At 44.8% G+C, this 12,027-nt stretch overlaps 1 protein-coding gene across 1 annotated transcript in view; it reads right to left on the reverse strand.

Moving 5' to 3' along the window:
* ccdc50a (coiled-coil domain containing 50a) overlaps positions 1 to 11,048 on the reverse strand; it is a 40,089-nt gene extending 29,041 nt beyond the window's left edge. Inside the window, exons 1-2 of the mRNA XM_063200851.1 lie at positions 10,797 to 11,048; positions 447 to 509 (exon numbers count right to left, since the gene is read on the reverse strand). Of these exons, the coding sequence (XP_063056921.1) occupies positions 447 to 509; positions 10,797 to 10,845 (112 nt within the window). The 5' untranslated portion in view covers positions 10,846 to 11,048. The remainder of the gene's footprint in view (positions 1 to 446; positions 510 to 10,796) is intronic.
* Between the last annotated feature and the right edge of the window lie 979 nt (positions 11,049 to 12,027).

Below are 12,027 nucleotides of genomic sequence, written 5' to 3' on the forward strand. Positions count from 1 at the left end.
GGATGTTTTCATGGTTGATTGAAAGCCCTTTTGAAGTCTCCATATGTGGACTGGAGCCCACAAATGCAGATTAAGAGGTACACTAACTAATCTCTTCCACAGGCAGACACACAACACACATACAACACACATACAACACCCATACAACACCCATACAACACCCATACAACACCCATACAACACCCATACAACACCCATACAACACACATACAACACACATACAACACACATACAACACACGCACGCGCACACACAAACTACAGTAATGTAGCCAAGGCATTGCTACCCACTCTGTTCCTGTAGGTTGCAATATGAAAACATATATGGTTGGCTCCTCAGTCATATAAAGACATGTGATTGGGTACTTACTGTTTTGGCAGGTTGTAATATAAAGACATGTGATTGGCTACTTGGTAATATAACACAACGTGTGATTGGCTACTTACTCTCCTGTTCCTGCAGGTTGTGAGCCAGGCAGTGGTCCTCCAGCACGGCAAAGTCTCGAACCACTGCAGAAGGAGAAAACACACACACACAGGCACACACACGTTTAGCTTAGATGGTCAGCAAGACATCAATTGACGGGTGACAAGACGTGCAACATCATAATCTGAAAGTCTGACAAAACAGGCACAGTGATTAGCTCATTTTAGCACATGAAGTCTAAACACTATTTGAGATTTGCGATGCCTTGCAATTAACGGTCCGGCCCACGTAAGATCAAATTGGCTCTATGTGGACCGTGGACCGTAACGAGTTTGACACCCCTGCTTTAGAGAACACGAGTAAGTTTGATACTGTTGTTCATTACATTACATTACATTACGTAATCCTTAACAGACATCTTATCCAGAGTTAAACAATAGACAACAAGATCGTCTCATCCAATCAGTTAGAGCGAGGGAAGCTGTTGAGTAGCTGCTGGTTAGCAATTAGCCTGACTAATTAACTTAGACGAACTGCTAAACCCCCTGAAGAGAAGTCCCCATGACTTCACACTCCATCCAAATCACAGCTCATGTAGTATTAGAAGCGTAGCTTAGTCTATTACAGTTGACTTAGCTTAGCCTAGTAACTGTGTCTGTTGTTCTTAAGATTGTGCTGTAGGCCTTTGTGTTTGTTATTCTTCATCTACGTTCCTAGGGCACTGGGCAGGTTACTACGGCAGCAACCCTTAAGAAAGTGACTGCCCTCAGCAGCACTAAACAACGTCACTAAAGCCAGTGGCTGTTCACAGCTGCTTAACAACAACAGCACTACAGCAAAGGACTGCCCTCGGCTGCTACACGATGCCAGGAGCTGGGACATTCCTTTCACTCAGGCCACACTGAAGCCATGTACTACAAGCCCCCTGAAACAGCATGTAGCAGCCCTGGCCATGGCTCAAACGGTTGGGGCATGGACTGTTACACGGGGACCTGGGTTCGAGTCCAGCCCGAGGACATTTCCCGATCCTCCTCCTTCTCTCTCTCCCACTCGCTTCCCATCACCACCTCACACTGTCCTATCAAATAAAAGCCAATACACTGTATAAACAGCATGTAGCAGGGACGTGGGGAAGTGTGGAGGGGGGCACGGGCCGGAGGAGCTGTGTTTACTGTGGAGATTTAAGTTCAAGTGCATTGCAAGGACTCTGGTCCTTACGGCAAACAAATATTTAGAGCATTTGGACAGCTTATCTCGAGTGCTTGTTTAAAGACTGAAGGCAAAAGGCAAAGCAAGTTTATTTGTTTAGTGCACTATACACACCTTTGCAGTAGAATTTGAGTAGCAAGAATGAAATCAAAAGAATGATGTGCATAAACTATACAATATGTGTATAAACCATAGAATAACACAAGTGCAGGCCTACAGTACATTTACACAACAAGTGAATCAATAAAAATTATCAAATGTTATTCACTAAGAAGGTAAGATCATTTTTTGTCTGTAAAGAAGGCCTGCTGTTTGTTTGTGCTTGTGGCGGTCATTTGTTCTCAAGTTTGATCGCTTAGCAATCATAGTTCCGGCCACAACTGCTAAGATCCAGGGTAGCCCCTATGAAGTAACAAAGCACAGCATTTACAAACACGGGAGATCATGGAAGCCTGATTTTAATTTGTGCTAAACTGTGATCCTCTGCTTTCAAGTTTGACACAAATCGCTTTACAACCATTACTCCAGTTTGCTGATATCTAGGCTCGCCCCTCTGAAGTAACAAAGCACAGCATTTACAAACACGGCTTACTGCCTTGCTGTTTGTTTGAATTGTGCAATGCTTAATTTGTGGGATTAAAAGTCGCCTTTATGGTTTTAGGCTAAGTAAGCAGTCACACTGGGATTTAGCATGGTGGTGGCACAGAAAGAATGCAAACTTGCACAGCTTAGCATAGAGTGGGCTGAGCTCCTGACGCTAGCGCCCCTATGCTTAATGATAGCCACAACACACAACACATGAGGGCTGCTATCAAGTGTAAACATTCCGATTGCCATGGTGTTCACTGCTGACTTTATCTGCCACAAACACTGACTCTGGCCTTCGAATGGAACTTCTCGTAACGAAGCAATCACTTTTTTTTGACAAGATCTTACATATACACGTTTTATATCACATTATCCACCCAGACATTCAGAGCTTGAAATGTCTAAATCGTCTGTCCGTATTCTCCACAACATGTCACAGTCTTGTTTTTTTTTTGTATTTTCCTTAGCCACAGAGATTATTGATATAGTGACTATAACCTTGATCTTGACCTTGACTGTGACAAATAAGAACCTTTACAGATATTCTGAAATGGAGCTGAAACCTGCTGGAACCAAGAGAGGGCTGTTTGTTCAACCCCACATCGACGACATGCTACACCCCAGCCTTTTCTCAAGACACTCACAGATCATCACTCCATTTTTCACATTTGACACACCAACAGCTGAGCGCGTAAGTCTGGTGCCTCACTGAGCCACTGACTGGGTCCTCCTCAGCCAGGCGTGCGATGTGACCTACCAAAAATATCCCGTTAGAGGAACAGAAACTTTGTCCAGCTGCTGCGGTAAGCTGAGGGCTAAAGAGGGAAACTTTATCAATATCCTCCTCAGACAGGAGACCACACGCAGGGCAAACAGATGGCCTTGAAAAGATAAAAGGACCAAAAGACTATACAAATACTTCCGCAGATTTTCCGGCAGAGATATGACCATCATGACTGGAAAGGCCATGGCGTGCAGTTTCATATGAAATGTTACATGAAACACCCTCAAAATAAATAGCTTACACACATTTTTGGCAATGCACCAATAGAAGTTATGCTCACAACACAAAAATCCTCATCTTGTTTGTTGTCAAATTGGTGGGTATTTTTATCATCAAGGTGTACGGCTTAACTATGGAGTTTTGGGAGTAAACCCAATAAGCGGTGACACCCTCTATACCCTGATTCCACATTCACATTCGATAGTATCATAAAGACGTTATAGAGTCCCTATCAATATTCAACAGAGAGCATGCAGACATCCCAGGGTGGACCCCGATTCCCCATTCCTGTGTGAGGAGACAGACTGACGTCCCAGGTGAATTACGTATGCATTTTGCAACTACGCCTTTCTGACCAAAGGTCAAACAGTTTGACCTAAAGCCTAAGCTGATCGCTTAAACGTACAGATTTGAGTCTTCCACTCTGTGGTCTTTCTGTGGAAGCACACTATGGGGTGTGTAGGCCAATACTTTTAACTCGCCTTTCCCCTCATATGGCCCAGGCTACACGTCAGCTCATATTAAGGAGACCCCAGACTTTTCATTAGCATTTCCCCTTCTGTGTGCTCACAAAGCTTCATGCCATTTCAAATTAGACAGCCTAATACTTGTAATTTGCATCTCCCCCCATACGTCCTTGGCAATATGCCAGTTCACATTAGGCAGAAACCCGTTACCACCTACAGAGACCCCCGATAGGCTTATAGACTAGCACTGGCTAGCACAGCCCATGGTCAACTAGCACAGCTAGCACAGCTAGCACAGCTGCTGTCCAGACAGCAACACCCCTTCACTATCCAACCTCACTGTTAGTATAGGTACAACAACTTTTGGGGGAATTTCCTCCATTCACCATCCTGCTTCGATATGAGAAAATTACCTTTGAAATGTGCTTGAGATATTGAATAAAACTTCTACCACCAATGACATGTTGCCTCTCATCTCGAGGCCACAAGCACAAGGCGAGGATGGGGGGCAAGACAGACAGACGGACACGTAGACGTCGTAAACAGGTTGCAAAAAACTGACAGATGGTCACCCTAAGCACACCCCATGGTCAATTAGCACTGGCTAGCACAGCCCATGGTCAATGAAAAGTGTTGTCTCTAGTAAACATCTTACTAGCCAACCCCAATTGAAGAGGGCTGCGGCGGAAATGGAGGGAGGGTAGGGATGTAGGGGACTGGAGGGGACACAAGGTCTGTTAGCTGGGACAGCACAGCCTCAGTAAACACAAAGGGGGCGAGGTGGGAAATGAAGGGGCAGGGAGGAAAGGAGACACAGCAGGGGACTGACAGGGACACGAGACCATGGATATAGACACCAGGGTATCAGCAGGGCAGGACAGAGAGACAGAGAGAGAGGCAGGCAGAGCAGAGAAGCAGGGGAGAGAGGCGAGGCAGAGCAGAGAGCAGGGGAGAGAGGCGAGGCAGAGCAGAGAGGCAAGGCAGAGAAGAGAGGCAACGCAGAGAAGAGAGCAGGGGAGAGAGGCAACGCAGAGAAGAGAGGCAACGCAGAGAAGAGAGGCAACGCAGAGAAGAGAGGCAACGCAGAGAAGAGAGGCAACGCAGAGAAGAGAGGCAGGGGAGAGAGGCGAGGCAGAGCAGAGAGGCAAGGCAGAGAAGAGAGGCAGGGGACCACTAATCCAAGATTAGGCTGCAGATATGTGATTAAACACATCCCTCCCCACACCGCGCGGCACACGCCGGCCTCTCATGGCAATATGAAGCCGGTGCTTATTGCTGTTTACAGTGTAGACTGACTGCAGGGCAGGGGTGCCAATTACGCTGAAGAGTATACATCACAAATGGAGGAGTGCCAATTACACTGGCTGAGGCATACACATCACAAATCCCCCTCATGACTGACAAGGCAGCACCTCCCTTAGAACTGTACAACTCAGGCATCCACCTTAATGTGTCCCAGGAGAACAGTTAAACTAGATTTACGTTTACAATCACACACGCACAATTCAACTACATTTATGTTTAAAAGCATATAAAAAGGTATGGAAAATGTGTCAGACAGTATACACTTACATCCATTACCATCCATTTCTAACTGAATGTGTAAATGTCGGCTAATAAAATGGATTTTAAAGTCACGGTGTGTTTGCAAACCAAACCCTGGCCTGGACCCCCACTAAATCAGCTTCTAAACTTGCAAATTTGCAGACTTGGGAGGCAACACTCTGGAACACTTCCATCAAATCCTCTAAAAAAATGATCGGAAAGCCTATTTCTCAAATCCAGCAGGGAAGCACTACTTAAAACACCTCTGTACAATTCTCTATGGGAATCGATACAGGAAAGACCACTGTCAAATTGCTTTCTGAGAAAAAGTACACTGAACTCAGAACGTGTCTTTGTTAAAGTCTCTAAGGGGGATAGTGCAGGCAAGACTTCTTTGTCATGTGCACTATAGCAGACAGAATAAGGGTACACTTTTTTGTCAGGTTGACTATGGTAAACAATAACAGGGAACACCTTCAGCTGTCCACAGCCCAGCTAAATGGGAATGCCTCTCCTAACCAGCCTCCATAGTGAACAGGAAATGCCTATACATTACATTACACTTACCAGTAGCTGATGCTTTCATCCAAATCGACTTAAACAGTTACCAGTATTTACTTCCAGGGTATTGGTTACCGTCCCTGGAGCAGTGTGGGGTTAGGCGCCTTGCTCAGGGGCACCTCAGCCATGAAGTGAGGTAGGGAGTGGAAGGGTGAGATTTGAACCGGCAACCCTCTGATCTAAAGCCCATCTTCTAGTCCATAGCTGCCCCATGTAATAAGCAGTCACTGTAGCACAGGGTATGGCTCTCTCAAAGTCTCACAATGACAGGGATCTATGGTCAGCAGCACATTCTGGTCTAGTCCCACGTCTAGTTTTGATATCCCACCTCAAACTGTTTTAATATGTTTATAATGCCATAATGATTTAATATCCAGATAGAACAAGAAATATCCCCATCCCCATAATGAATGATGCAGGTCCATGTGCTCGAAGCCTGTATTTAAATTACAAAACACCTCTCATGAAGGCCTTTTCAACAAATCACACATAATGACGAGGAGTGAACCTCCCTCATCTAAGTAATATGTAATCAATAGGCCTTCCTCGTTTTACCACCCAAAGCACAGGGCCAGGGGCGCAATTGTCGGCAGTACATTTAAGTTCTTTGACCAGTTTTGATACCCTGATGTCTGGCAAATTATTTTTCATCTCCAGTGGGGGCAAGAACTGCCCCCCTGTCAGAAGCACGTCCATCCATTTATGGACCAATCACATCTCCTGGCTGGCCCACTTGGCAAGACGGCGCTCGTTTACCGGTACTTTGAAAACAAACCCCAGTGTTGTCACCCACCACACTCTCTCTCTCTCTCTCTGCAGAGCTGCTCTCTACACAGAGCAACTTCTAAAATCAATCCAAGGCTATGAAGTGAAAGCAGACAGACACGACTGAAAAGGATTTCAAATGGGGTAGTGTTTCCCCTGGCTGAGAGAATAGCACAGCACTGCAGAAGGGATGGTGGAGATGCCCAACAACAACCGCGGCATTAAATATTCAGCCGACTCTCAATGCCACAGAAATGTCCACAGAGGAAGGAGATCCATCAGAGACAGCAGCTGAGGGCATCAACCATTCATTCATTCACACCATCCTCAGCACAAAGACCGTTTTGAGACGACTGCTTATATCAATCAATCAAATCAATTTATATAGCACATTATCAAACAAAACTGTCATTCAATGGGCTAGATTAGAATATAGTGCAGGATGAATGAGGGAGTGTCAGACAAGATGGTCAGTAGCAGACTTGAATGATCAGAGGTGGAACGTAACTAAGTATTTTTACTTCGTTACTGTACTAAAGTAGTTTTTTCAGGAATTTGTACTTAGTTGAGTAAAAATAAAAATGCGTACTTTTACTTTTACTCAGTTACATTTTTTGACAATTACTTGTAGGCCTACTTTCTATTCCTTACATTTCTAGAAGAAGACTTGGTTACTAGCTACATTTCTCCTAGGTTTTCCTGTTGTGTTTCATGGATATTTGAGTAGCCTCAGCTGCGGGCAGGGAGGCAGGACCAAGCCCCTCTTCCAAACTGACACCCAGACAGAAAAGATACTTTAAAAAACATTTACAGGACTCCATAGTCATGTTCAAATAGAACCGAAAACCGTTGCAGAAACGTTTTCCTATTAGATCAAGTAGGCAGACATGGAGAAAGACAGCCATTGTGCGAGTAGGCCTACTCAAAAAGTACATTTAAAAGTTAGTACTTAGGACATTCTTGGTGTACAACTTTTACTTTCACTTGAGTAATTTTTTCGCAGGGTACTTCTACTTTTACTTAAGTACACAACTTCAGTACTTCTTCCACCTCTGGGAATGATGGAGGAAGCCAAACAGCACACCTCAAGCCTGACATGATGACGAAACATTACTGAACTCTTGAACCTGAAATTACTAAGAAGTCACTAAGGACATCAGTTGGGCGAAGCATGCCGTCTGCGGGTCAGCCAAATATCGTTCTGATGACACCATAGAGGGGAGGAAAAATGAGGATGTGCCATGCAAGACGCCACTCATAGACTTTGATTGGATCAAGTGAGCAGGTCAAGCAGACGCAAAGGATTATTAGGCTGGTCGATGTGTGACTCGTGTTGTCTGTGGTCAGTCTAAACCAGGAGTGGGCAATTATTTTGGCCCGAGGGCCGCATTGGGTTTAGAATATTGACCGAAGGGCCGGATGCCACAGACAACTTGCCCATGTCAATGATAAAACATAGTGTACGATGACGTAACTTGGCAGCAATGATATTCCTGCACATTGTAATGAAATATATTTAGAAGCCTATGTATTTGGTTAATCTTAAATTTGCAAGACTCTTGTTTTAGGTAGCATTTTAAGAATATTGAGTAACCGTTTGAATTTGGATTTAAAAGTTGTCTTTCTTGTAATGGCTCTGGGGGCCACATGAAATGGCTCAGGGCGCCGCATGTGGCCCCCGGGCCTGGGTTTGCCCACGTCTGGTCTAAACAGACTCCCAGACGTGTGTCCGCTGAACCATAACACGCCATATGGCCTCTAATTTAAACGCTGTATAGGCCGTCCAAACACTGCCCATACACTGACCAGACACCCATGCTAATAAGAGAAGCAAGCAACAGCTTTTATCCAGCAGCCATTACTGCACTAAATTATGCTACCAATGCATTGGAAACAGAAGTCATTTGTCTCCAATTTGATATGTGCCATTTTGTCATGTAGTGTGTAGTGTGTAGGGTGTGGTCTAACAAGTGCACCCTCATTGTAACACCAAATACATTGGTGCGATCATGTGGCTTCATGTCCACCATGTTGTGCGGGAGCGCAATCGGTTCTCGTCGCAAATGTATAGGGCAGCGCTATGTGATGATTGTGTTGCGTTGTAGTGGACCAATACCTTAATACCTTCTTGTACCAATGTGGACCAATATGTGGACCAACCCTGCCCATTTCTGCAAATAAAATGTGCCTTTGAATGAAAAAAATGTACATGTAAATGTAGCACAAACATTTGCACATTGTAGCAATAATCCAGGGGCATTGACTGCCATGTCTACGGGTATTCTAACAATCTCTTCCCTTTTACATTATGAGGACGGTCCTCATAGCTCATGCTCAAACAGTTTCAGTCATGGGAGTGCTGTGGTGCACTGCGTGAAGGCATCCATACCAAACAGGCAGCTGCCCATGGGGACCTGGGTTCCAGTCTGGCCTGAGCCACGACCCAATCCTACCCCCCCCTCTCTCTCTCTCTCTCTGTCTCCACCTTTTGTCTCAATCCTACCCCCTCTCATAGTCTGTCTCTCTGTCAGTCTGTCTGTATCTCTTTCATTTCCTAGCCAACACTCCAAATACCCTACCCTATCACAATAAAGGCTACAGCTACAGGCCTTTTTAAAAATAGTTTCAATATGTGACCTAGAAGAAGCGGTTGCTTCCTGTTGAGCCCTAAACCGTATTTGATTTCTGCAGCCTCAAAGGAGGAAGGCCATGTGCAGCCATTCTGAAACTTATTCTGAGTGATCTGTGAAGTGAGATGACAGATTGGGACTATGGGACGGAAAACCGCCTCCTCTTCCTCGCGGTTAAGTACAAGGAGACATGTTAATTGCTGTGATGTAACGCGAAATGGAGAGAAAAGACATGAGTAGACCAGGACTATATTGGGGACCCCCTCGAAAACGAGATATCCTTTCTCAAAGGGCTATCCCCCTAAATAAATAAATTGAAATATGCAGCAGCATCCTGACAGAGGCTTGGACATCTTTACTACATACACTGCAGACATGGCTCACTTCACATCTTATGCCTTGAGGGCAGGCTGGTGCTTACATTTATAGTGATTATATTCAATTAACACCAGCCAACTGGCCAAATGCTGGTGAAAATTCAGTTTGGCTGGTTGATTATATTTCCCATGAAACGTGTGATCTCCACTGAAACCGACACAGACACACAAGCCCTATGCGTTTTCATCATGACATGGCCCAAAAAGAGTGGCCTTTGATTCACCAGACTGAACTGTTTATACGCTTTAAAATACACTCAACAGAAACCATTGATTTCCTCTCTATGGGTGCCTTCATTTTTACATGTGAAAGCTGGTGAAACTATGCAAATGGTCCATGGCTGCTGACTGCGCCGGTCACGCCTCGCACGGCACTCACAGTGCGAGACATTCTGGGTATCCGCCTTCATAACACTACCCAGCCCACGGATTCAACATACTATGATGTCATTAAACACCACGTTGGATCAAAAGAACGAAACCCATATTTAGTCAACAGTTACCGACAGCCTGCCATATGTTATATTTCTGAGCCTCAAAAAAACTACTAACTGAGACCATTAACCGATTATCTTCTTTGCGATTATTCTATCCTTGGGTTTCGCTCAGAATGAACCCTTTCTTCCATGTCAAAACCCAAGACGCGCACATATTAGCCCCACCTAGCCAGCTGGCTGGCGAGCTAATGTTCAGCTAGCTACAATCTGCCTACTTGAATGTGCTGGGATTTGTGATTTACAAAATCTGACACAGTGATTAACAACGATTGAACAGTTAAATCCGAAAACGTAACGTTGGTAACGCTGGCAGCGTCGGTGATTGCGCGCTCCCCAAGAAAAATAGCTAACATTTGGTTGGCCAGCTTCAGGAGAAAAAAAAGATTATGATCGAAGTTGTGAGTCTACATTACGGTGTTAATGAGTTCCTAAACGCTGTAAGTCACTGTGATTGGGTTTATAGCTAGTGGTGCTCTCAGCAGATAATGGGCATTTTAAAAATCACTGAACGCGCATTTTGGCGACCCCAGGCTTTAACATTTGCGCAAATGTGTTTTCAGTCGATTCCAACCCCCAATAGCTCACATAAACGCATAACAGCCTCATTCTTCAATGCATCAATTCACGGCAAATGGGTGTCTGTTGTCACCTTGTAGCTATTAAAGAAACACATGAAGCTTCCCTTCGAGAAACAGCCTTCCTTGCAGGGTGCGGGAACACAAACTTACCCTCTTTTACTCCGGGCAGCTTCTCCTGATCGATATCAAAATCAGCCATGTTGGCGGCGATATTTCAAACGTATCCGTCCAATTATGTTTCCACAACTTCTACCAAGGTTACAGGAGACACACTGGCAATTTATTTCGTCAGTAAACCGGTTGATGAATGGTGAAAAACTGTCTCTCTGATTAGTTCGGTGATCAGAGAGCAACGCTGACAGCCTGTGATGCCCTACACCGCCTCCTCCTTCCCCACCAGCAGCTGTGTGTTTGGGCTATCAATTCACATGACGGCTGCGACTACAGGCAGGTTGGGGACAGGCCGGGCTACGGATAGTGACGAGGCCCAACCTTCCTGCTTATTCAAAGCGCTATGTGTACATTTAAACCGCTGCAACTGTGAACCGAGCTGCGGCCTTCGGATGTTGACACAGGAAAGAAAATCTACGTTTAAAAAAATATTTTCGGCCGACATATCTAATAGACTCTCTTTGTTTTTGCAAATAATAACGTACACACAAAATTTGGTCTTATAAAAACAAGCAATGTAATTTAGATAAGATAGTTAGCTTGTCTTCATTTGATGCTGAGCTTAAAGAGTCTTAACTTGTCTCTATTGGTTAATTGAAAGATCATAGACTACTATAGCTTGCTTTAAGTTGTCTCAACAGACAGTAAAATGACACAAGCTCGCTTGCTCTCTCTCTCTCTCTCTCTCTCTCTCTCTCTCTCTCTCTCTCTCTCTCTCTCTCTCTCTCTCTCTCTCTCACACACACACACACACACACATCACACGCACGCACGCACGCACGCACGCACACACACACACACACACACACACACACACACACACACACACACACACACACACACACACACACACACACACACACACACACACTACCTGCACATCATGCTATATCCACACACTTCAAACCTGAAATCAGCAGATTTCCCAAAAATACAGCTTAATGAAGCATTAAGACCTACTGCCTGAGTGTAGTGTTATTTCCCAGGAAGAATCGCACAGGCCTGGGCCCATGCCCAGCGGCCCAAGAGTCATGTGGGCCAGGCTTGTACGAAATTCCGAATGGAAAGAATTTCAATTCAAAGTAATGCCATAATACGAACACTAGGTGGTGGTGTTCAATGTACTTTCAATGGGTGGTGTAGATTAAATTCAAAGAAATTCAAGGTAATGGCACCACCTAGTGTTTGTATTATGACATTGTTTTGAATT

The sequence above is a fragment of the Engraulis encrasicolus genome, chromosome 6 (genome assembly GCF_034702125.1).
Source record: "Engraulis encrasicolus isolate BLACKSEA-1 chromosome 6, IST_EnEncr_1.0, whole genome shotgun sequence".
NCBI classification, from domain to species: Eukaryota; Metazoa; Chordata; class Actinopteri; order Clupeiformes; family Engraulidae; genus Engraulis; species Engraulis encrasicolus.